This window comes from Salmo trutta, chromosome 19 (genome assembly GCF_901001165.1).
Source record: "Salmo trutta chromosome 19, fSalTru1.1, whole genome shotgun sequence".
Taxonomy (NCBI): domain Eukaryota; kingdom Metazoa; phylum Chordata; class Actinopteri; order Salmoniformes; family Salmonidae; genus Salmo; species Salmo trutta.
Genome location: NC_042975.1, coordinates 52733512 through 52759822, shown reverse-complemented (window position 1 = coordinate 52759822; position 26311 = coordinate 52733512). Strand labels below are relative to the sequence as shown.

The window sequence follows — 26311 nt, the reverse complement described above, 5'->3', positions numbered from 1 at the left end:
AACACTTAAACAAAAACAACGATGAGAAACAGTTCTGTGAGGCACACAGCTACACATACGGAACAACTACCCACAAAAACCCATGAAAAAACACCCCTATTAAATAGGACCTTCAATTAGAGGCAACGAGGAACAGCTGCCTCCAATTGAAGGTCAACCCCATAAACTAAGCATAGAAATAGAATAACTAGACACAGACATAGAAACAGACTAACATAGAACATACCCCCAAAAAACAAAACACATAAAACAAACACCCCCTGCCACATCCTGACCAAACTACAATAACAAATAACCTCTTTACTGGTCAGGACGTGACAGAAAGTCTGTTGTTAATTCGTTTACTGTGAAATAGCATTGTATCTGGTCAAACACAGTTAAAAAAAATTTGACTTAGGGTTGGTAGCAATCTGATTGGACTGCTTTTTAAACCAGTAAAGGTGGCTTTGCTATTCTTGGGTAGCGGAATTACTTTTGCTTTCCTCTAGGCCTGATGGCACATGCACTTTCCTGTAGGCTTAGATTGAAGAGATGGCAAATAGGAGTCGCAATATAGTTCGCTACCATCCATATTTTCCATCCAAATTGTCAGTACCAGGTACTGATAGACACATATTTTTCTACCTCTTCCACATAGGGGTGTGGCGGTCACGAATTTTCATCAGCTGGTGATTGTCAAGCAAACAACTGTCAGTCTCACGGTAAATGACCGTTAATTAACATAAACACATTTAGTGTCTCCTGTCTTCCACGCATAGCCTACAAGCCACTGATGCAGACCTTTGGAACATCTACATTTTAAAAAAGTGTAATAAATCCATGTAATGTAGCCTACACCTTCACAATAGATCGATTATTTATTTTAGACATGTCTAAAGAAACATGATATGAAGAAAATGTAGTCTATTTCAGAAGAATAGAATAGCATAATCTAAGTTGTCTTATGTTAGGTCCTGATCTGGCTATGCCATATGGCTGTGGGCTACACTAGTTCATTTAGTAGACAAAATTTGGTTATAATTCCGTGGCATTATTTTGTATTACTTGATAGTATGAAGAATACAGTTGAACAAAGCTGAATAAAATAGAAAGGATTTTTTTCTCCAAATAATTTGAGGGAGTACGCACATGCGGCTATTCTGTGTTGAGCGGTTAACAAAGAAATAGGTACCCCTATACGTTTAATTTAGAGGAACATAGATTAGGTTATTAATGTAACTTATTATTAATGTAAATGTATTAATGTAACTTTAGTTGTTCTACCAATCTGGGCTCTATGTTTTGATTTTTAATACATTGTAAGGCTGCATGATGCGACTAATGATGATTTGAAAAAAGTTGCTTGAAAGGCATGAGCTCTGCTTTATTTTTTGCACAGACTGTACACACTTCATCAGCCTCTCATTCACAATTTGACAAGCACTTGATAATGCCTCAAATTTCCTGGCGGCATCCCCTTTGTGTGGCTGTAATACACCCTAAAAAATCCATGCCTTTTGTGGCCAGTGGCCGTTGTTCCGTTCTCCCTGAGTGCTGCATGCTCCGAAGCACCTCCTCACCACATGGCTCTCCATCGCGTGATTGGGTCTTTCTCACAGGCTACAAGTGACGACAGACACTTCGGGGATGCAACTGCTCGAGTCCTTATCCAATTCCGAGGTGCATATTTAAGATATTGGAAGAACTGTCCACATTTACTTTTCTTCAGACAACAAGATGAGAAGGCCTAACGAACAGCAAAATCACTAGCCTATGTCAATCTACTATCCCCCATAGTACAAACATTGACCTATTCTGTGTGAGAAAAATGTTATCCAAGCATAGTCTGGGACAGTTGTGGGATGCGATAGATCCCAAATGAATACAACCACTAGCATCAAAAAAAACTTTAACGCAATGAGGCTGACGCAACAGATCAGAACGTTTAGCTTAAAATGTGATAAACTATTAGGCTATTTCTTCACATTATAAGAGTAGCAATGTGCACACGGCAGTAGGCTATAAGTGCAAATGTTCCATTAATGGGAAAACACCATTATCAAAATTGACCGCAATTGTGATTATGTATGTAATGCTTTAAGTATAAAGGTGCATTTTTATGGGAAAAATGAACTTCCCCAAACTTGAAACTCATGCAGTGCTTGTTAGGCTCTACACCCCTTGTAAAGCAGACTAATATGCTTAATTTTAAGAAGTTATTAAGCCCCTTTAGTTGTGATACAAACCTTATGAAAACATGTAGGCCCATGGGCTAGGCTACATGAGGTTCACAAGTGATAATATATAATTCATAAGTGATAGGCTAATATTGTCACCCATCAGGCTATTTTTGATTTAATATTGTCTTTACATATACTAAATCATATATGTGTACATTTTTTTTGAATTAGAATGGACCATTATTATGCACCTGTCTCGAAACGGGGGGGGGGGGGGACTTCAATGCACTTCAATTACGAATGAAGGATGCTTTTCCCGTGGTTCATTTTCATGCAAGCCAGGTAGGCTATACTCCTGTTGTAAAAATAAGCTGAAGATAAGTTGAGAAATAAATATAGTAGGCCTAGCCTATAGAAAGCTGATGGATTCTCCTCTTTTTAATAGAGGCCATCACTGTTTTCTCTCGCAATTGCATAGCCTATAGAACTATTGTGCAACATGAGCTCATGGGTTCTCATTAAGTGTTTGATTAGATTTTCGATTACATTTGCATTGATGTCAGAGTGATTAGAGGGACAATAGAGTACTGAGTACCAGGCAGTTAGCACGTTTTGTAGGCTACTAATAAAAATCAGCAGCATCAGAACTTGGAGAAGCCTAATTACCGTGCCTTCATGACTCGTGACCGCCGGTGTGGCGGTAATACAGTCACCACAACAGCCCTACTTCCACACAATTTTAGAATTCAAAATGACATTGCTTGTCTTTCATTATTTGGTCAGTTATGCAAGGATATGACGGTTCAGAGTTTGTTTTTGGCATGTCATGCTTAAGTTTTTCTAATATTGTAAATGAAAAAGTGTTTAAAGTAGTTGGCAATATCAGAGGGTTTTGTGATGATTGAGCCATCTGATTCAATGAAGGATGGAGCTGAGGTTGCCTTTTTGCCCAAAATTTCATTTAAGGTACTCCAAAGCTTTTTACTATCATCCTTTATACCATTTATCTTTGTTTCGAGGTAGTTTCTTATTTTTTTGTTTAGTCACATGATTTCTCAATTTACAGTGCATTTGTTAATCGGCTGTCCGGCTAAACTTAATTGTCATTCATTTTGTCTCTTCCCTCTCAACCATATAGTTCAATTACTCATCAATCCACGTGGACTTTCTTAATTGGTGCATGCTTATCAGTAACTGGAAGAAGCAATTTCATAAATGTGTCAAGTACGGCATCTGGTTGCTCCTCATTACACACAACAGACCAGCAAATATCATTTACATCTTCAACATAGGAATCACTGCAAAACCTCTTGTATGATCTCTTATGCACTATTTTAGGCCCAGGCTTTGGAACTTTGGTTTTTCTATATATGGTCACTATATTATGATCACTACATCCGATGGGTGTGGATACTGCTTTAGAGCAGAATTCTGCAGCATTAGTGAAGATGTGATCAACACACGTGGATGTGCTGTTTGTAAATACCCTGGTATGTTGAACCAGATTGAACCAGTGCCTGCATCTGAACCAGATTGCAGGCACTGGTTACAGTTTTAATCTTTTTCTTGAGTGGACAACTTGATGAAAACCAGTCAATATTTAGGTCACCCAGAAAATATACCTCTCTGTTGATATCACATACACTTTCAAGCATTTCACACATAGAATCCTGTTAGCACTCGGTGGTTTATAGCAACTACCCACAAGGTAGGTGAACATGTAGCCATATTACTTCAACAGCATTTGACATGGACTCCTCTCAAAGCTACAGGAATATGATTCTGAATACATACAGCAACACCTCCCCCACTGGTATTCCTATCTCTTCTATAGATATTAGAACCATGTATTGCTACCACTGTGTCATCAAAGGAATTATCTAAGTGAGTTTGAGATATAGCCAATATATCAATGTTCTCTGATGTTAGCAAGTTATCAATTTCATGAACCTTGTTTCTCAGGCTACATATGTGAATGTAAGCCATTTTTAGCCCTTTTCTGGGTTGCTTGTATGTTTTTGGTGCTTTCCTGGGAAGCTTATCAGAGACAACATGAGATTGATATTTACATTTATGCTACTAGTACAGGGTGATCTGCCCACAGTGGGCTTCGTAGTAGGGCAAACAGTCTCAGTGCTAACAGTGCATAGGCACAGGATTACCACTGACAATAGCTACCGAATTAACGGAGGTATTCAGGAGAGTTAGAGGAACATAGATTAGGTTAATTACATTGACCACACTATCATTTCTACGGGAGGTGATATGCTTTCCATGTCCTCTGTTGCTGATTACGACAGGGAGGACTGAAGCACTTATAGACCCAGGCCGTCAGTCTCTAAAACAGTTTGCAATGTTGCTGGAGATAATAAAAGCATGTTTGAGGAGTCAATGGTGCGCTACACTGTATTAGAACAATGCAAACAAACAACTTCTGCACTTCATCCCATGTTTTCATTCATATCAGTGGTTTGTTCCATCAATTAGATACAGTTGAAGTTTGAAGTTTACATACACCTTAGCCAAATACATTTAGACTCAGTTTTTCACAATTCCTGACATTTAATCCTAGTAAAAATTCCCTGTTTTAGGTCAGTTAGGATCACCACTTTCTTTTAAGAATGTGAAATGTCAGAATAATAGCAGAGAGAATTATTTATTTCAGCTTTTAGTTCTTTCATCACATTTCCAGTGGGTCAGAAGTTTACATACACTCAATTAGTATTTGGTAGCATTGCCTTTAAGTTGTTTAACTTGGGTCAAACATTTCGGGTAGCCTTCCACACGCTTCCCACAATAAGTTGGGTGAATTTTGCCCCATTCCTCCTGACAGAGCTGGTGTAACTGAGTCAGGTTTGTAGGCTCCTTGCTCGCACACGCTTTTTCAGTTCTGCCCACACATTTTCTATAGGATTGAGGTCAGGTCTTTGTGATGGCCACTCCAATAGCTTTACTTTCTTGTCCTTAAGCCATTTTGCCACAACTTTGGAAGTATGCTTGGGGTCATTGTCCATTTGGAAGACCCATTTGCGACCAAGCTTTAACTTCCTGACTGATGTCTTGAGATGTTGCTTCAATATATCCACATCATTTTCCTTCCTCATGATGCCATCTATTTTGTGAAGTGCACCAGTCCCTCCTGCAGCAAAGCACCCCCGCAACATGATGCTGCCACCCTTGTGCTTCATGGTTGGGATGGTGTTCTTTGGGTTGCAAGCCTCCCCCTTTTTCCTCCAAACATAACGATGGTCAGTATGGCCAAACAGTTCTATTTTTGTTTCATCAGACCAGAGGACATTTCTCCAAAAAGTACGATCTTTGTCCCCATGTGCAGTGGCAAACCGTAGTCTGGCTTTTTTATGGCGGTTTTGGAGCAGTGGCTTCTTCCTTGCTGAGCTGCCTTTCAGGTTATGTCGATATAGGACTCGTTTTACTGTGGATATAGATACTTTTGTACCTGTTTCCTCCAGCATCTTCACAAGGTCCTTTGCTGTTGTTCTGGGATTGATTTGCACTTTTCGCACCAAAGTACGTTCATCTCTAGAAGACAGAATGCATCTCCTTCCTGAGCGGTATGATGGCTGCGTGGGCCAATGGTGTTTATACTTGCGTACTATTGTTTGTACAGATGAACGTGGTACCTTCAGGCATTTGGAAATTGCTCCCAAGGATGAACCAGACTTGTGGAGGTCTACCATTTTTTTCTGAGATCTTGGCTGATTTCTTTTGATTTTCCCATGATGTCAAGCAAAGAGGCACTGAGTTTGAAGGTAGGCCTTGAAATACATCCACAGGTCCACCTCCAATTGACTCAAATGATGTCAATTAGCCTAACAGAAGCTTCTAAAGCCATGACATAATTTTCTGGAATTTTCCAAGCTGTTTAAATGCACAGTCAACATAGTGTATGTAAACTTCTGACCCACTGGAATTGTGATACAGTGAATTAATTATAAGTGAAATAATCTCTGTAAACAATTGTTGGAAAAATGACTTGTGTCATGCACCAAGTAGATGTCCTAACCGACTTGCCAAAACTATAGTTTGTTAACAATACATTTGTGGAGTGGTTGAAAAACGAGTTTTAATGACTCCAACCTAAGTGTATGTAAACTCCCGACTTCAACTGTATATAGGCTAGTGTTCCATCAACAGCTGTTGATCAGAGACAGGGTTGTTGCCTGAAGTAAAGTTCCAGTGGCAGCAGGGGGCTCCCTTACCCACAAACTGCTGTCGTCTGATGCTGAGGATGATGACATCAGTAGTTCAAAGAAACATACCGGTATCTGCCAAAATAAAGGAAACACTTGAGTAAATGAAGGATACAAAGTATACTGAAAGCAGGTGCTTCCACACAGGTGTGGTTCCAGAGTTAAGTAAGCAATTAACATCCCATCATTGCTTAGGGTCATGTATAGAAAGGCCCAGTTGCCATTATTTTGGCTACCATGGATACAATAAGAGATCTCAGTCACTTTGAAAGAAGGGTCTCAAAGGGACATAGGGTGTTTAAAGGGTTGTGTGACGGTGTGTGTGTGTCAGTCACCAGATCTTAACCCGATTGGGAGATTCTGGTGAGGTGCCTCAGATAGCGTTTTCTACCGCCATCAACAAAATACCAAATTATGGAATTTCTTGTGAAAGAATGGTGTCGCATATTCTTTCCTAAATTAGATCGGACATTTATGTATATTCTCTAATTAAAAAAAACATCTCACCAAAACATTAATATTCAAACAAATCTTATCTTGGAACAGGTTATAAATAATTGTCTTTATTGTAATCTTCTGAACTGCGTTCAGTACACAGAACTTGCATTGTTGAAGTTGATAGAACAATTACATCAACAGAATGATAAACAAACCAAATAAACACAACAAGATAAGACATTATAGTAAGACAAAAAATAAGTTTGGTGGTGTAAACAGTCTGTTATTCCACTGTAAATAATCCATATCCAGCAGCATCATTGCCCATCATACCAGTGCAACACTCGGAAGGATAATCAATGATCATCATTAGCCATGCATGAATACAGTGCAAAATTGTGCACTGACTGGCATTTCCCAAAATGTGTCATATGCGGAGCTTAACACAATGCAAACATAACATGATAGATTTTCTGGCTGAGCCACAGTGGCACGTCACATTCTTCTCGCCCTAAAATCAGTCTGCAAAGAGGTAAAATGCCCTTGGATGGGTATTGCACACATAGCATGGACAGGCTACAGCAAAAAATTCTATATCATTTGCAGAACATATTTTGGGGGGGATATCCAGCTCTTGTACAAAGACGTTGGATGTGCATCTTTTTCCATACAGAAAACAACTAAGCAGGTCAGAGACATAACATGAGCACTGTAAAAACATCTGAAGGGGAGAAATTAGGTAAAACTGACAAAGCAGAGAGACTATTGCTATTTGTAAGAGATTCAAGACAATCTGTTCTGTTGTCTTTCTTTATTAAGAGACTTAGACTAAGCCACAGGAACAGAGACTAAATATACATTATCATTCTAATCCTGCTTTAAGGCTGAATTCACATACAGCTCCCCAACCACACATGTAGCCTGGTCCCATACTGTATGTGAGGTAGCCAACTCTTCTATCTTGTCATGCCAAACAGAATGTATAATCGCATGGCAATGATAGAAGAGTTGGTTACAGCACATACATTTCTACTCAACTGGCTCTCCCTCTATAATAGAATATTGCACAATGGACTTTAAACTAGGTATAATAACATCCTGGTATTTTTTTGTAACAGAAATTACAATATCGGTAAGTACTATTCAGACAGCCTCAGACTTCTGTGTCTGCTGTCTAGTTCACATCTTTGTATCCCTGCTTTAGAATGTACACCATCACTGTCAAGGAATCATGGGTATCCAGAGTAAATGTCAAAAAGAGAGAACAAGTAAAACTCTGGTACCAACTTGGGTAAATATTTGGGGAGGGGATAAGACAATACTTTAGTGGGTCACCATTCCTCTATATAATGTTTCAAATTGTATAGTTCATTATTTCCTTCCACAAATCATCATGCAACATCTAGTTGCTGACCCCTTCAAGCAACACGTTTCACATGGATATATAAAAATAAAATAAAATACAAAAAAAGAAGCAATAAACATACATCAAAAAGTGCATATGTACATTTTCTTTACAGCATAACATACTCGCTGTACAATCATTTGATTATATACTGACATTATTATTATAAGTTCTGAATACACAGGACATGGTGGTGTTATAAATCCATTGTGCCAATTATAATGAGGATTACTACGTAGCATAGTTTGAGTCAGAAATCTTTCCATAGCAATATAGCCTATTGGAAAAAAAGATTTGCATTGCCTTGTGACACAGAGAAGCTTGGCTAAACATAGCTGTGTGTATGGTTGTTCGTGTGTGTGTGTGTGTGTGTGCGTGTGTGTATCTATGTCTGTGTATGAGTGTTAGCATAGGGTCTATGTGCAAATAATGTGCATTGAAGCGAACAGAGCTCAGACCATTCCAGTGCAGAGGCACAAAAACTGCCCAGCCAGTATCTCAAGTACCTAGCAACAATGTTTTTCACAACACACGTGACTGTCAGACTGCCAGAATGCAGAACAACATAGAATAGAACAGTAATTGAATTTCTCTAGAAGAGAAGGAGTCAACATTCTTTTAACAAGCAAAAACAAGCAGTTTACGCTTTTTGTCTTGGGTCCAAATGGTGACACCATTTGATTTGCAGGAAAAGCACACATCGTCTACCACAGAGTTGGCTATTGCAATTACACAAACAAACAAAAAATAAGTCACTCCTTAAGTTCAGCCATCAAGTCCCCCTCATGTCAAGAAAAACACTGTATTATCTTCTGTTGAGGAGGCTGCAGTCCAGTGAAATTTCTGTGAAGACCCACTATGTTTTAGAGTCCAGTTCTGGAATGTTCTCCCAATCAACTACAACACAGCATGGTTACAATAGAAGCATAATGTTGGGTGTCAATGTTTGGGCAGTAGACCCACACCCTCTCTCACTCTCCTCATCTGAAATGCATTCTGATTATGGGGCTGTGTCCAGATTCTCAACACTTCTCCAAAAGTGTACACAGTCTTGCATACCACCCTGTCAGGGAGTTCACATTCTCAAGTCCACTTATGTCCATCCATCTTTGATTTAATTGACAAAATGAAACCTGCCATATTCTGTGGTCCACATCCAGAATAGTCAGGGTGGTGGGCTTACCCAAAAGATCCTGGGAAGACAATGACATCACAGGAAATGGAGACAAATGACGACATATTGTTATGGATCCTCTGGCTGTCTTTCGGCCATGTCTGGTGTATACTCTTATAGAGAGAACACTGTCCAGTGATTTGAAATCCCTGGGACTCTGTTCCAAGACCAATTCTGTGATCCAGTGGGCCTCAGTTCCAGTTCCATTGCAAACAGCCAAAGGGAGAGGGAGGGATGTTTTCAGAGAAGTTTCTTTAGTCCAGACCTCCCCCAGCCCTGAAGAGTCCTCTTCTCATGTTCACCACATGTCTATATTTCAACCTTTTTGTCCGGGCACCGTGTTTGTGCAATTGTCCTTTGTGATGTCTTTGGGTTTCAGTGGGAATGTATAAGGACAGGAGATTTGTAAGTCAAGTGTAGCCTTGCGGGTGGAAACAAACTTACACAGTCCTGTCCCATCTTGGACCAAGAGGTTTGTGTATCCTTAACCTCCGTAAATAGGACAGGACTTGAGCTCTTGGACGCAGTGCAGTGTGGGATGTTGGGATTGTCCCCCACCAGCTACTGTACATCTCCTCTTCAATCCATAGAGACACATGCTTTATACTGTAATTACTATATTGGGTATCTGTTTGTTTGTGTATAGTTCTTTTACACAGTATTGTTGGATAATAAAGGTTAAATACTGTAAACAAATTGGATTACTGTAAGGACATTTTAAACTAAAATGACTTATAGTAAGGGAGGGGAAACTATAATTTGTGGTCTTAAGTTATTGTCCTTTTTTAATAAAAAGATAAAACCTTGCAAAAAAAATTCAATGTACTCTTCGTCTTATCGCTCTGCTATAACTTTATATTTGAGCACCAGGTATGTAGCCAGTCGGAGGACCAGGAAGAACACACCCAGAACCAGGAAGTCCACATAGAGCTTAGCATCCTCCACATCCAGTAGCTGTAGAACCTCCTCAGGCTTCTGGAACTTACACACCACCCCAGGACACTCCAGCTCCGAACGATTCATCCCATAGATGGACAGGATCACCCCCTCAAAGCCATACCTGGTAGGAGAAGTGGAGAAGGAGAAGTTGAATGAGTAACACAAACACCTTGCACAGAGTAACATAATGAGCAGGTTTGTCAGATTGTTGGAGAGCATTCCACATAACCCAAGCTGGAAGAAACAGCATAATATCCTCTTAACACATCATGATATTCTATAATTGGTTAATTGAATGTCATAGACAGGAGCACGAAGGTAGCAAAGGAAAGGATTCAAAGGATTTTATAGCCCCAACAGAGCAGACCCACCTGACATAGGACACATAGGAGCTCCACTGCAGGTACTTGGGGATGGTGTCAAAGTTGACAAAGAATCCAGAGAACAGGAGCACTGGGATGGCTGTGACTGGGCCCACGAAGGTCGCCACCTGGAGAGAGGGAAGTTCAGTTATTCACAAAACACCACCACAACTCCACTGAAGAGTGGGAAAGTGAGTGAGTCAGTGTGCAGGAGCAGACTGCTGTATCATTTTGAAATGATAAAACAGGAATATCTGCTGTGCTGCGCAGGCCGATTGGCCGACCGACGGTCGGTTGTGCGTGGTAGTACCGGTCTGTAAACAGCTGACCCATGTGATGTACAGTACCTGTAAGGAGGTGGAGGCGGCCCCAATGAGGAGGCCTAGGGACTGGGCTACCAGGGCTGTAGAGGTGGACAAGGCCATGAAGAGCAGGTACCGCACTGCCTCAGGAGGCTGCTCTGTCATCCAGTACACTATACTGCAGTACATGATGGGACAGATCACCTGGGGGGGAGGGATAGGGAGAGGGGAGACATAAAGACAAAGGGAGGGAGGGGAGAGTGGTAAAGAGAGTGAGGGAGCAAGAGGGAAACACATACAGAGATAGATTGAATGTAGTTGTGTCATACCCTAAGGAAGAGACCATATAGTATTATTTTCTCTTGCTGTTTTGTAAAGAAAAATAAATCAAAGTCAACTTAGCCACACAGCTCACCTGGAAGGGTATGTCCGCCATGGTTTTGGCCAGGAAGTAGGCCTTCAGGCTGTACCAGTAGTTGAGATGTTCCCTCAGAAACACTGACATCTCCAGAGGAACTGTGAAACACATAAACCGCGTATGAGTACAATACATTTCTTGTTAATAGTACAACAACTAGTGTGGTCTCAGATCTGTTTGTGCTGTCTTACCAACTCATATGGACACATCATAAAGTAGACCACAGGACCATTAGGCAAGACAGCACAAACAGATCTGAGACCAGATTGCAGATTGCAAGAACATGTTCACAAGGTAACATTGCTCCACCCTCCCCATGTTCTCGCTGTCCCTTACAGGTGAGGACGGTGGGCATCAGGGCAGCGAACATGAGGAAGAGCATGGAGAAGAAGAGGAAACCAGTGTTGTTGAAGACCTTGCTGGCATCATTGCCAATGTTGAGATAGAGCAGACCGATCAGAATTCCTATACATATGTGGGACATCACTCTGAGGTGGGTTAACACCTGCGAACACACACAGAAAAGCATGTCTCAATTTAGTACGCAACATAATAAACAGTACTTGCTGTTCACTCACCCACACAATGTATTGATTCACTCGATCATTTTCTTTTTAAGTTTACTAATTCATTTCAGACACACACAACGCAAGTCAATATTAAGATTAAGATTATTATTATTATTATGTGAATTGTTTACCGTATCCCTGCATATCGTTAATAGTGTTCTTCTGAACAGAACACAGAACTGTGACCAGGTACTGGTGGCAAAGCTGTGTTTCTCCATCGTTCCTGTGTACTGTGTATCCTGTGGACAGACAGACAGACATAGAGAGGACAGGACATAGGACACCATTAGATCCCTTACACAGTTGGAGTTGAAAAGGCATGCAATGAGTGAATAGGTAAAGACGTATGGGTATTGACTGAGTGAGTGACTCCTGAGTGATCTCATCACGCTGCATGACTGTGTGCTGCAGGTCAGTGGTGTGGGACTGTGATGGCGAGTGATTCCTGTCGGTCAGTGTGCCAACACTCACGCTGTGACTGTTAGAGTGGCCAGATGAGGCTGGGTCACTCTTGTCGCTGGAGTTCTTCTTGCCCTCTTCTGAGCAGAGTCCTCCCTGCACAGCCTCAAACAGCACCGAGTTCAGGTCGCCATACTCCCCAGAGGCCACCTCAATAACTAGAGACAGGGGACACAGAGGAAAAACAGAGAACAGAGGACAGAGTGAGTTAGTGAACTAAGAAGAAGAACCTTGATCCACTAAAAAGGACTTTGAAAAATGTTTGCATTGTCACACTCATGCACGCACGCAAGAATGCACGCACGCACGCACACAGGATCTTATGCTGACTCACTGAAGTCTGCAGGGTTGTGGTAGGTAGGACAGTGAAGGCCCAGGTTCTTCAGGTAAGGGATGAGGTAAGGGACAGTGCCATGGTATATACACTGGCCCTGACTGAGGATGTAAAGCTAAAGAAGGAAACACAGAGACATTCACAGTGTTATTTACATATCTTTGCCTGATGTAATATCAGTCTCTGAATTATACATGGCTAATGCCTTTATGTATTATGTATGCTAATGCTTTACATAACAACTGAGCTCGAAATACGGTCTAGAGCCTTCAAACTCAACTCTGGACCTTGAAGCCAGTTCCACTGCTTTTTTTCATTGTTCCCCTCTAATCAGAGACTGATTTAGACCTGGGACACCAGGTGTGTGCAATTAATGATCAGGTAGAACAGAAAACCAGCTGCCTCCGGACATCATACACAACAGTATAGACCTCACTTTCATTACGACAGTTCAAATAATGATTAGGCTAATGACAAAGCATATGGCAGTCAGTCCTAGATACTGTACAATATCATACATGCTGTGTAATGGCATAAAAGCTTGAATTTAGTTACCTTATCAAACATCTCAAAGAGCTTGGCGCTGGGCTGGTGGATGGTGCAGATGATTGTCCTTCCTCCCTGAGCCAAGGACTTCATGAGAGAGACCACCTGGAAACAGGATGCGCTGTCCAGACCACTGAGAGAGAGAGAGAGAGAGATGACAAACGTTAGTTTGTGCTTGGTGACTATTGCTTTACGCAGTGCAGCAACAAAGCAGATTCCCCACCCAACATCATTGTTATGCAGTATTTCCTCTGTGTCAGTGTGTACCAGGTGTGTCAGTATACCAGGTGTGTACCTACCTGGTAGGCTCATCAAAGAACATGACAGGGGGATTGTTGACCAGCTCCTGTGCGATGGCCAGTCTCTTGCACTGCCCACCAGACAGAGAGATGGTGCGGGTCTGGGCACACTCCTGCAGTCCCAGGGCCGTCAGGATCTCATCTACCTGGTGGTCAGACACAGAGAGACACAAACATACACTACTATAAACATTTGAACGTTAAGATTTCCAGGCAATGTCTTTCTAGTTGATATGGCGTTGCCCTGGAAACCTGGGATGTTATATGTACAGTATATACAGTATTGTAGCGCAGCCCGGCCCCCGAAGTGACTCTTCTTATCAACTGTATGCAAGAAATTCCTCTGTGTTGTCATTATCTCTCAAACCCCCATTGTCTCACCTCTGAGAAGCAGGAGTTGCATCCTGTAGGTCTGATATCTGATTGGAGTTTAAAGTAATAGTATTGGTCAACAACTCAGTTCATTGTCTGTCTCTCTTATTTGTTCCTGACCAACTGTGGTGACACACACACTCTCTCTCTCTCTTTCTTTCTATGTCTCTTCCATGAGCTATGGGCCATGGCATTATTTCTCCCTCACTCTCTGATCATGCCTAGAATAATGTTATTATTCCTTTTACAAAGTAATTAAATACACTGCAATTATATACACTGTATACACACACAATATTACCCCACTACAGTAAATGGTGACGTGTGTGGACACCTGCTCGTCAAACTTCTCATTCCAAAATCATGGGCTGATATAAGCCTCCACTCTTCCGGAAAGGCTTTCCACTAGATGTTGGAACATTGCTGCGGGGACTTGCTTCTATTCAGCCACAAGAGCATTCATGAGGTCGGGCACTGTTGGGCGATTAGGCCTGGCTCGCAGTCGGCGTTCCAATTCATCCCAAAGTTGTTTGATGAGGTTGGCGTCTGTGCAGGCCTGTCAAGTTCTTCCACACCGATCTCGAGAAAGCATTTCTTTATGGACCTCGCTTTGTGCACAGGGGCATTGTCCTGCTGAAACAGGAAAGGGCCTTCCCCCAAACTGTTACCACAAAGTTGGAAGAACAGAATCGTCTAGAATGTAATTGTATGCTGTAGTGTTAAGATTTCCCTTCCCTAGAACTAAGGGGCCTAGCCCGAACCATGAAAAACATGCAATATATTGGCATAAATAAGAGCAAATCTAAGATGTTAATTCTAGAGCTTGTTGAATTTTTACTCGGGAAAACAGAAAACTATGATACCACTGTGAAGTCCCAGAGGACATATGAGCTCAAAATAGAGCACTTCCAATCAAAACTCCAGGCATGTCATTTCTACTCGACATGCAGAGAGATTCAATATAACAGAGCACAAATAGGCACCATAGTGATTTGTCTGTTTCGTATACAGTCCAACCTACGGGTGTGGTGTGTGCATCCATGCTGCTCTCTGGTGTGCGAGCAGACCAAGCTACCTAAATATTGTCCATTGCAGTAACTGGGACAGGTACAGAGGTTAATCCCAAACAACGCACAAGGTTTTATTGTGATTTCTGTAAAAGGGAAGGGCATATGGTCAGGTGCTGTTGGAACGTAGGCAGAGGAAATCCTCCTGCACATTTTAGACAGCCTGCCGGCCCTCAGAGTGGTACCAACTAGGGAAAGGGGGATAACTAGTCAGTGGTCCAACAATGTATTCAACTGAAATGTGTCTTCCGCATTTAACCCAACCCCTCTGAATCAGAGAGGTGCGGGGGGCTGCCTTAATCGACATCCACGTCTTCGACGCCCGGGGAACAGTGGGTTAACTGCCTTGCTCAGGGACGGAACGACATATTTTTACCTTGTCAGCTCGGGGATTCGTTCCAGCATCATTTCAGTTACTGACCCAACGCTCTGTTAGGTTTTGTAACTCTTGCAGAAGTAGTAATACGATGCAGAAATGTTGGGATTTGGGGTTTGGTAGACCGTCTAGATTCTACTTTCAGCATAGGTTAGATTTGGAGCTTTCTCCTAAAACATTGGATGTTGATTATTTGACGATGATGCGTTAATAATTTCTTCCTTTGCAACTCAATCATTTCTATATCCATTTGTGATGGCTATATAGATTACTTTTGTGGATCTGCTTTCTTTGATGTATACAGAGTGATAGACAAAATGTAATGGCTACTGTTAAGACCCAAAGAATAGTTTGTTTTCCTATGCGTTATGTATAGATGTGTGTGTGCTATGAAAAGTCATTGCTTTGTTTCTCACAAAATGGCCTTATGCTAATGTTGGGTGCTTTAAACTGAGATGCTAAATGTGAAACTAGGCGCATGTCGCGTGTCACTACTTCACAGGAGTGCCATTTGAACGTAAATGTTTTTTTTGGCAGAAATGCCTTCTGGAACATGTGAACTTTCATGTGCCTTAAAAACAAACTTATATAACATCTGTAAATACGAATAAAATCGTTAAATTACGAGCCTAGTTGGTGTAGCCATGGAAAAAGGCAGCAACCGTCCTGCTAGTCATGATTGGCTGAGATAATGAGTGGGCCCGAAATGCCCCCAGATGAGTCTGCCATGTAGCACGCTTCTGTGTATAATATGAGCTGGTCAGTACGTGTAGGTAATCCATTCTAACACTGCTTTAAAAAGAAAATATATATCATGTAGGAGAACTGCATAAGTGTTGCTCTCCACTTTCTGGAGAACTGAGTTTTGAAGTAAGTGGAATTAGAGTATGATTGCTAAGGAGATGGAGAAAATTCTGCCTTTTGTTTGCAAATATGGGGAACACTTAAACAACACAATGTAACTCCAAGTAAATCACACTTCTGTGAAATCAAACTGTCCACTTAGGAAGCAACACTGATTGACAATAAATGTCACAAATCATTTTGAGCAAATGGAAGAGACAACAGGTGGAAATTATAGGCAATTAGCAAGACACCCCCAATAAAGGAGTGGTTCTGCAGGTGGGGACCACAGACCACTTCTCAGTTCCTATGCTTCCTGGCTGATGTTTTGGTCACTTTTGAATGCTGGCGGTGCTTTCACTCTGGTGGTAGCATGAGACAGAGTCTACAACCCACACAAGTGGCTCAGGTAGTGCAGCTCATCCAGGATGGCACATCAATGCGAGCTGTGGCAAGAAGGTTTGCTGTGTCTGTCAGCGTAGTGTCCACAGCATGGAGGCGCTACCAGGAGACAGCCCAGTACATCAGGAGATGTGGAGGAGGCCGTAGGAGGGCAACAACCCAGCAGCAGGACCGCTACCTCCACCTATGTGCAAGGAGGAGCAGGAGAAACACTGCCAAAGCCCTGCAAAATGACCTCCAGCAGGCCACAAATGTGCATGTGTCTGCTCAAACGGTCAGAAACAGACTCCATGAGGGTGGTATGAGGGCCCGACGTCCACAGGTGGGGGTTGTGCTTACAGCCCAACACCGTGCAGGACGTTTGGCATTTGCCAGAGAACACCAAGATTGGCAAATTCGCCACTGGCGCCCTGTGCTCTTCACAGATGAAAGCAGGTTCACACTGAGCATATGTGACAGACGTGACAGTCTGGAGACGCCATGGAGAACGTTCTGCTGCCTGCAACATCCTCCAGCATGACCGGTTTGGCGGTGGGTCAGTCATGGTGTGGGGTGGCATTTCTTTGGGGGGCCGCACAGCCCTCCATGTGCTCGCCAGAGGTAGCCTGACTGCCATTAGGTACCGAGATGAGATCCTCAGACCCCTTGTGAGACCATATGCTGGTGCGGTTGGCCCTGGGTTCCTCCTAATGCAAGACAATGCTAGACCTCATGTGGCTGGAGTGTGTCAGCAGTTCCTGCAAGAGGAAGGCATTGATGCTATGGACTGGCCCGCCCGTTCCCCAGACCTGAATCCAATTGAGCACATCTGGGACATCATGTCTCGCTCCATCCACCAACGCCACGTTGCACCAGACTGTCCAGGAGTTGGAGGATGCTTTCGTCCAGGTCTGGGAGGAGATTCCTCAGGAGACCATCCGCCACCTCATCAGGAGCATGCCCAGGCGTTGTAGGGAGGTCATACAGGTACGTGGAGGCCACACACACTACTGAGCCTCATTTTTACTTGTTTTAAGGACATTACATCAACGTTGGTTCAGCCTGTAGTGTGGTTTTCCACTTTAATTTTGAGTGTGACTCCAAATCCAGACCTCCATGAGTTGATAAATTGGATTTCCATTGATTGTTTTTGTGTGATTTTGTTGTCAGCACATTCAACTATGTAAAGAGAAAAGTATTTAATAAGATTATGTCTTTCATTCAGATCTAGGATGTGTTGTTTAAGTGTTCCCTTTATTTTTTTTAGCAGTATATTTTATATTCATCTGACTGATTTGATATAAATACATTTGAATTTTCTATTGACCAATCCAAACAGATAAACAGACAATTTTATGTTAATTGTAATGTGAATTAATCAGTGATGTTCCTTCATTTCTGTGTTTTGATCTTGCAGGAAAGGTGTAACATAACTACATTTACATGTCTAAAAAAAGACAATTCTACCCACCAAAAGGACACACCTGAAGTGATGCTGCTAGGACCATGAACTGCTGGTCTGAAGATTGTCTAGTGACTGTCCGGTTTTGAACACTTCTGTCTGATGCAGAATGAGATGTGTTCAAGAGAGGATTATATAGGGCAGCCCAGCCCCCATAGTGACTCTTCTTATCAACTGTAGGCAAGAATTTCCTCTGTGTTGTCTTAGTAGTGCCTCGTTATCTCTCCAACCCCCATTGTCTCATCTCTGAGAAGCAGAGGTTGCATCCTGTAGGTCTGATATCTGATTGGAGTTTAACTTTACAGTAATACTATTGGTCAACAAACTCCATTTTCGAATCCAAACAACTCAGATGCTTATAAAATATTTTAGATTAATTGTCTGTCTCTCTTATTTGTTCCTGACCAGCTGTGGGGAATTTCTCTCTCTCTCTCGGCAATGGCACAAGCCATGGTTTCTTTGTTTATTTCTCCCTCTCTCTCCGATCATGCCTAGAATAATGCCTTGTAATGCTTGTTAATGCTTTGTGACTTAATCTTATGCTTTGTATAATGTTATCAAGTAGTTAAATACACTTGTATTTAGAATTCCATTCTCAGGCATTTCTTGACCTTTCTATTACTGCAACTCAGCTATTGTCTCTTGCATATTGTTAAATAATCTTTATGGAGTCAGATAAACATTTTAATAGGACAATTGCACAGTCTTATCATGAGTCACATGATGAAATCACCAACAAACTATCATGGTCCAAACACACCAAGACAGTCGTAAAAAGATTTGGCATGGGTCCCCAGATCCTCAAAAAGTTGTACAGCTGCACCATCAAGAGCATCCTGACCGGTTGCATCACCGTCTGGTATGGCAACTGCTCAGCATCCGACCGTAAGGCACTACAGAGGGTAGTGCGTACGGCCCATTACATCACTGGGGCCAAGCTTCCTGCCATCCAGGACCTACATACTAGGAAGGCCCCCCCCCAAAAAAATCACCAGAGTGCTAAGTCCATGTCCAAAAGGTTCTTTAACAGCCATAAAAATGCTGAACAATTAATCAAATGGCCATCCAGATTATTTACATTGACACCCCCCCCCCCCCTTTGTTTTTACACTGCTGCTACTGGCTGTTTATTATCTATCCATAGTCACTTTACCCCTACCTAAATTACCTCGACTAACCTGTACCCCCACACATTGGCTCAGTACCGGTACCCCCTGCATATAGCCTTGGTATTGTTATCTTATTGTGTTACTTTTTATTTTATACTTTATTTTATTTAGTAAATATTTTCTTAACTCTATTTCTTGAACTGCATTGTTGGTTAAGGGCTTGTAAGTAAGCATTTCACGGTAAGGTCTACACCTGTTGTATTCGGCGCATGTGACAACATTATATTTGATGTGAGGTATTTATAACATTATATATATCAAATATTACCCCACTACAGTATATTAAGTCAAACTCACCAATTCCTTTTTCACTTCCATGCTCTCTTTCATCTTCAGATTGGCAGCCACCTAATATAAGAGAGACATAACATGAGAAAATGGACCCTAGAAGGGTGAGGTCCATGCCAACCACCTTATCCAACAACATTGTCTATTCATCAAACAGTGACCTCACCATCATGGTCTCCATGGAAGTAATAAGGTTACCTCACCATCATGGCCTCCCGCGTGGTGCGGCATGGCAGCAGCATGTTTAACTGTGATCTCATCATCCTAGCCTACATATCTGAGGTGACCTCACCATCATGGCCTACATGTCTAACAGAAGGGTGAGCTCACCATCATGGCTTCCTGTGTGGTGAAGTGTGGCAGCAGCATAACTAACTATGACCTCACCATCATCTCTGTGGTGATCTCACCTTCAACATGTCTAACAAGCAAGGTGACCTCACCATCATGGCCTCCCGCGTGGTGAGGTTTGGCAGCAGCATGTCGTCCTGCATGATGTAACAAGACATCTTCCTGAAGCTACGCAAATCCCTCGGCCGCCCGTTCACCAGGATCTGACCCTTCATCCCCGTCTCTCTGTTACACAAACATAGAAACAGACAGTAAATGAGTGATACTTGCATCTGATCTGAGTGATCAGAGACTGTTTTATTCAATATAGTCTTCCTGCATCTTGGCCACTTTCTCAGATCAGAAAAAGTCCATGGTTTCCTATCTCAGTACAGTAGTGTAAGACTGCTATGTAACAGTTCCCCCCCCACATGTCTCACCTGGACCAAGCCCATTCTGACCCGTCTCACCTGTACCCAGCCAGGATGTTCATCAGAGTGGACTTGCCAGCCCCTGACGGCCCCATGATGCCGATGAGCTCCCTGCTACAGAACCTTCCTGACAGACACTTTAACAGGGCCTTGTAACCTGGGGCGGGAAACACAACAGTCAGTAAACAACAACAGGCTCCAAACACTTGAGCTTCAGGAAGATGTCTTGTTACGGCTGGATAAAAAACGTACCCGATTTAATCTGATTATTAGTCCTGCCCAGAAACTAGAATATGCATATAATTATTAGCTTTGGATAGAAAACATTCCAAAGTTTCTAAAACTGTTTGAATGGTGTCTGTGAGTATAACAGAACTCATTTGGCAGGCCAAAACCTGAGAAGATTCTGTTCAGGAAGTACCCTGTCTGACCATTTTCTCCCCTTGTTGATTCTCTCTATCTATTACAAGGGATCTCTGCTGTTACGTGACACTTCCCACGTCTCCAATGGGCTCTCAGAGCCCGGGAAAAACAGGAATGACGTAATTCAAAGCCCTGGCTGAAACACACGAGAGCTTTTGCTAAGTGGTCTATCAGAGGACAAAGGCTTAGGCGCATGACCTGCCCCGCCCCCGTCTTTCTGTTTTTCCCTCAGTTTACAGACACGCAGATTCCCGGTCGGAATATTATCGCTTTTCTACGAGATAAATTGCATAAAAATTTATTTTAAACAGCGGTTGACATGCTTCGAAGTACGGTAATGGAATATTTAGAATTTTTTTGTCACGTTATGCACCATGCGCACGACCGTGATTTACCATTCTGATAGTGTCTAGAACGCAAGAACAAAACGTCGTTGATGGAACATAACGATGGATTATTTGGGACCAAACCTACATTTGTTATTGAAGTAGAAGTCCTGGGAGTGCATTCTGACGAAGAACAGGAAAGGTAAGACCCTTTTTCTTATAGGAAATGTGATTTTGGTGAAGGCTAAACTGGGTGGGTGTCTAAATAGCTAGCCCGTGATGGCTGGGCTATGTACTTAGATTAACGAGAGTCTTGTCTTTAAATAGCTGTAAAATAGTCATATGTTTGAAAAATGGAAGTTTTCGAATTTTAGAGGAATTTGTATTTCGCGCCACGCCCATCATTGGATATTGGAGCAGACGTTCCGCTAGCGGAACATCTAGATGTAAGAGGTTAAGGGGTCACTAAGGGGTTAACCTCTCTAGGGCAGGTGGCACCAAATCATCCCACCTACGTAACAGCCAGTTGAATCCTGTGGCGCGATTTTCAAATACCTTAGAAATGCTATTACTTCAATTTCTCAAACATATGACTATTTTACAGCTATTTAAAGACAAGACTCTCGTTAATCTAACCACACTGTCCGATTTCAAAAAGGCTTTACAACGAAAGCAAAACATTAGATTATGTCAGCAGAGTACCCAGCCAGAAATAATCAGACACCCATTTTTCAAGCTAGCATATAATGTCACAAAAACCCAGAAGACAGCTAAATGCAGCACTAACCTTTGATGATCTTCATCAGATGACACACCTAGGACATTATGTTATACAATACATGCATGTTTTGTTCAATCAAGTTCATATTTATATCAAAAACCAGCTTTTTACATTAGCATGTGACGTTCAGAACTAGCATACCCCCCTCAAACTTCCGATGAATTTACTAACAATTTACTAAATTACTCACGATAAACGTTCACAAAAAGCATAACAATTATTTTAAGAATTATAGATACAGAACTCCTCTATGCACTCGATATTTCCGATTTTAAAATAGCTTTTCGGTGAAAGCACATTTTGCAATATTCTAAGTAGATAGCCCGGCATCACAGGGCTAGCTATTTAGACACCCAGCAAGTTTAGCCTTCACCAAACTCCGATTTACTATTAGAAAAGTTTGATTACCTTTCCTGTTCTTCGTCAGAATGCACTCCCAGGACTTCTACTTCAATAACAAATGTTGGTTTGGTCCAAAATAATCCATAGTTATGTTCCAACAGCGGCGTTTTGTTCGTGCGTTCAAGACACTATCCCAATGGTAAATAAGGGTCACGCGCACGGCGCATTTCGTGACAAAAGATTTCTAAATATTTCATTACCGTACTTCGAAGCATGTCAACCGCTGTTTAAAATAAATTTTTATGCCATTTTTCTCGTAAAAAAGCGATAATATTCCAACCGGGAATCTGCAATTAGGTAAACAGCCGAAAGAAAATACAGCACGGGGTCGACTCGGGCACGCGCCTAATTCCTTTGTCCTCTTATCGGCCACTTGGCAAAGGCGATAATGTGTTTCAGCCTGGGGCTGCCTCGATATCGTTCAGCTTTTTCCCGGGCTCTGAGAGCCTATGGAAGCAGTAGGAAGTGTCACGTTACAGCTAAGATCCTCACTCTTCAATAAACAGAGACAAGAAGAACGACTCCTTGTCAGACAGGCCACTTCATGCATGAAATCTTCTCAGGTTTTTGCCTGCCATATGAGTTCTGTTATACTCACAGACACCATTCAAACATTTTTAGAAACTTTAGGGTGTTTTCTATCCAAAGCCAATAATTATATGCATATTCTAGTTACTGGGCAGGAGTAGTAACCAGATTAAATCGGGTACGTTTTTTATCCGGCCGTGTAAATACTGCCCACTAGCCCTAACAGGTTAAAGCAGGTGAGGGCATGGGGTTTAATAAAAGAGAGATGATCAGATGGTAAACAAGTGAAAGGTTGAGAGGGAGAGGGAGGGATGGAAACAGTGAGATGTAAAAGGGATAAGGGGCTGTCTGTCAGTTTCAGCCTATACAGTGTTCTGGAGCTCTCTCACTAGCAACATACATTCAGAGAGCATTACATTCATTCAGAGAGCAACAGTAGTACACAAGGTATGTCTGTCTGATAACAATCCAAAGTCTATACAGCATTGTGGAGCCCTCTCACACTCAGCATCTAACAAAAACACAACAAAATACAATATACAGAATGCTTGTTCACATATCATTGGTTACTGTTACAGGCTTTGGTTTTTCCATTTATATTTAGAGGTTGGACGTTAGCACATGGGGCGCACCGATTGGTTTCACCTCGTTAGTCAGTATGTGTTACACCGGCGCCCGTTTGTCATCTCATTAGTGGGAAGGTGTTTTACCTGTGCTGTCCCAGGGCTCCTGTTGTCTTGAGAGATGTGGAGGTTTAACACCTTTAGTTTGCTCTCCCTATTTGATTTCTAGACAAACAATGCTTTATCTGATCTTCCCTGTTTCTGTTTTGCTCCACTTTTTGGTTTGCTTCCTGTCTTAAGTTTGGTGTGGGTTTTTCTTTTGTTTGCCTCTTCTTGGTCAAATTTAGTGGCAGCTCATGGTGGGTGTCTTTCTGGTCCCAGTTATTGTTGCTAGTCAACTTTCAGTGGACACCCCCATGAGTGTCTTTTAGAACCCCTCCTAAAAGCCCTCCTGTTTTGTTTTGGTTGTTTTCAGTGACTCTGTTAGTTCCCCTTTCTGTTTGAACGACAATTCATTTTTTTTCTTGCTGGGGAACAGTTACATATCAGCACATAACATTGGCATAGATGCACTGTGCATTCCTTGCTCTGATGGAAAAGTAGTGATCAGACCCTGACCCAAGTAGCTTAAGAACACCTGCTCTTTCAATGACAGACTGACCAAATGAATCTAGGTGAACGCTATGATCGCTTATTATTGTCATTTATTAAATTTACAGTGCCTTGCAAAAGTATTCATCCCCCTTAGCGTTTTTCCGATTTTGTTGCATTACAACCTGTAATTTAAATAGATTTTTATTTGGATTCCATGTAAATTAACATACACAAATAGTCAAAATTTGTGAAGTGAAAACAAATTAAATAACTTGTTTCACAAAATAAAAAAAACTGAAAAGCGGTGCATGCATATGTATTCACCCCCTTTGCTATGAAGCCCCTAAATAAGATCTTGTACAACCAATTACCTTCAGAAGTCACATACTTAGTTAAATAAAGTCCACCGGTGTGCAATCTAAGTGTCACATTATCTGTCACATGATCTCAGTATATATACATCTGTTCTGAAAGGCCCCAGAGTCTGCAACACCACTAAGCAAGGGGCACCACCAAGCAAGCACCACCATGAAGACCAAGGAGCTCTACAAACAGAGCAGGGACAAAGTTGTGGAGAAGTGCAGATCAGGGTTGGGTTATAAAAAAATATCCGAAACTTTGAACATCCCACGGAGCACCATTAAATCCATTATTAAAAAAATTGAAAGAATATGGCACCACAACAAACCTGCCAAGAGAGGGCCGCCCACCAAAACTCACGGACCAGTCAAGGAGGGCATTAATCAGAGGCAACAAATAGACCAAAGATAACCCTGAAGGAGCTGCAAAGCTACACAGGGGAGATTGGAGTATCTGAGATGGGCTTTACGGAAGAGTGGCCAGAAAGAAGCCATTATTTAAAGAAAAAAATAAGCAAACACGTTTGGTGTTCGCCAGAAGGCATGTGGGAGACGCCCCAAACATATGGAAAAAGGTACTCTGGTCAGATGAGACTAAAATTGAGCTTTTTGGCCATGAAGGAAAATGCTGTCTGGCGCAAACCCAACACCTCCATCACCCCGAGAAAACCATCCCCACAGTGAAGCATGGTGGTGACAGCATCATGCTGTGGGGATGTTTTTCCATCGGCAGGGACTGGGAAACTGGTCCGAATTGAAGGAATGATGGATGGTGCTAAATACAGGGAAATTCTTGAAGGAAACCAGTCTTCCAGAGATTTGAGACTGGAACGGAGGTTCACCTTCCAGCAGGACAATGACCCTAAGCATACTGCTTAAGCAACACTCGAGTGGTTTAAGGGGAAATATTTAAATGTCTTGGAATGGCCTAGTCAAAGCCAAGACCTCAATCTAATTGATAATCTGTGGTATGACTTAAAGTTTGCTGTACACCAGTGGAACCCATACAACTTGAAGGAGCTGAAGCATGTTTTGGCTAGATGTACCAAGCTTATAGAGACATACCCCAAGAGACTTGCAGCTGTAATTGCTGCAAACGGTGGCTCTAACAAAGTATTGACTTGGGCGGTGAATAGTTATGCACTTTTTTGGTCTTATTTCTTGTTTGTTTCACAATAAAAAAAAAAGGTATCTTCAAAGTGGTAGGCATGTTGTGTAAATCAAATGACACAAACCCCCCCAAAAATCAATTTTAATTCCAACAAAATAGGAAAAATGCCAAGGGGGGTGAATACTTTGGCAAACCACTGTACTTCAGTCAGTGTAGATGAAGGGGAGGAGACAGATTAAAGAAGGATTTTTAAGCCTTGAGACAATTGAGACATTGATTGTGTATGTGTGCCATTCAAAAATGTAAGTACCTTTGAACGGGGTATGGTACTGTAAAAGGCGCAACGATTTGTGTCAAGAACTGCAATGCTACTGGGTTTTTCACACTCAACAGTAAACCGTGTGTATCAAGAATGGTCCACCACCCACCAAAAGGACATCAAGCCAACTTGACAACTGTGGGAATCATTGGAGTCAACATGGGCCAGCATCGCTGTGGAATGCTTTCGACACCTTGTAGAGTCCATGCCCCAACAAATTGAGGCTGTTCTGAGGGCAAAATGGTGGGGTGGGTGGTGCAACTCAATATATCCACTGGACTCGTCTCCAGCCGCTAATGTGAGAATACAATATGTCTGGCAACGCGATACGATACATCCACTTATCATGACACCTACTGAGTGCTAACAGTGCCCTATCAAGTCATTGCTACCCGGCTGACCCCATCCTCACCAGCCTAATAGACAGTTAGTTTAGAGTGAGTCTGAGGCCCAGTGATCTTTACTGAACGCTCTCCTGCCTGTCTATCTTCTGCCTCTCTCTCTATCCTGCCCCTTTCTCTATCCTGCCTCTCTCTCCTTTATCTCTATCCTGCCTCTCTCTCTCTCTCAA

General features: G+C 42.1%; 1 protein-coding gene across 1 annotated transcript in view; it reads right to left on the bottom strand.

Moving 5' to 3' along the window:
* Positions 1-6920: 6920 nt before the first annotated feature.
* abcg4a (ATP-binding cassette, sub-family G (WHITE), member 4a) overlaps positions 6921-26311 on the bottom strand; it is a 37067-nt gene continuing 17676 nt past the window's right edge. Inside the window, exons 3-15 of the mRNA XM_029701714.1 lie at positions 20374-20491; positions 20017-20149; positions 19583-19633; positions 13616-13761; positions 13326-13449; positions 12771-12885; positions 12449-12594; positions 12109-12216; positions 11745-11913; positions 11406-11506; positions 11036-11194; positions 10698-10816; positions 6921-10447 (exon numbers count right to left, since the gene is read on the bottom strand). Coding sequence (XP_029557574.1) covers positions 10222-10447; positions 10698-10816; positions 11036-11194; positions 11406-11506; positions 11745-11913; positions 12109-12216; positions 12449-12594; positions 12771-12885; positions 13326-13449; positions 13616-13761; positions 19583-19633; positions 20017-20149; positions 20374-20491 — 1715 coding nt within the window. The 3' untranslated portion in view covers positions 6921-10221. The remainder of the gene's footprint in view (positions 10448-10697; positions 10817-11035; positions 11195-11405; positions 11507-11744; positions 11914-12108; positions 12217-12448; positions 12595-12770; positions 12886-13325; positions 13450-13615; positions 13762-19582; positions 19634-20016; positions 20150-20373; positions 20492-26311) is intronic.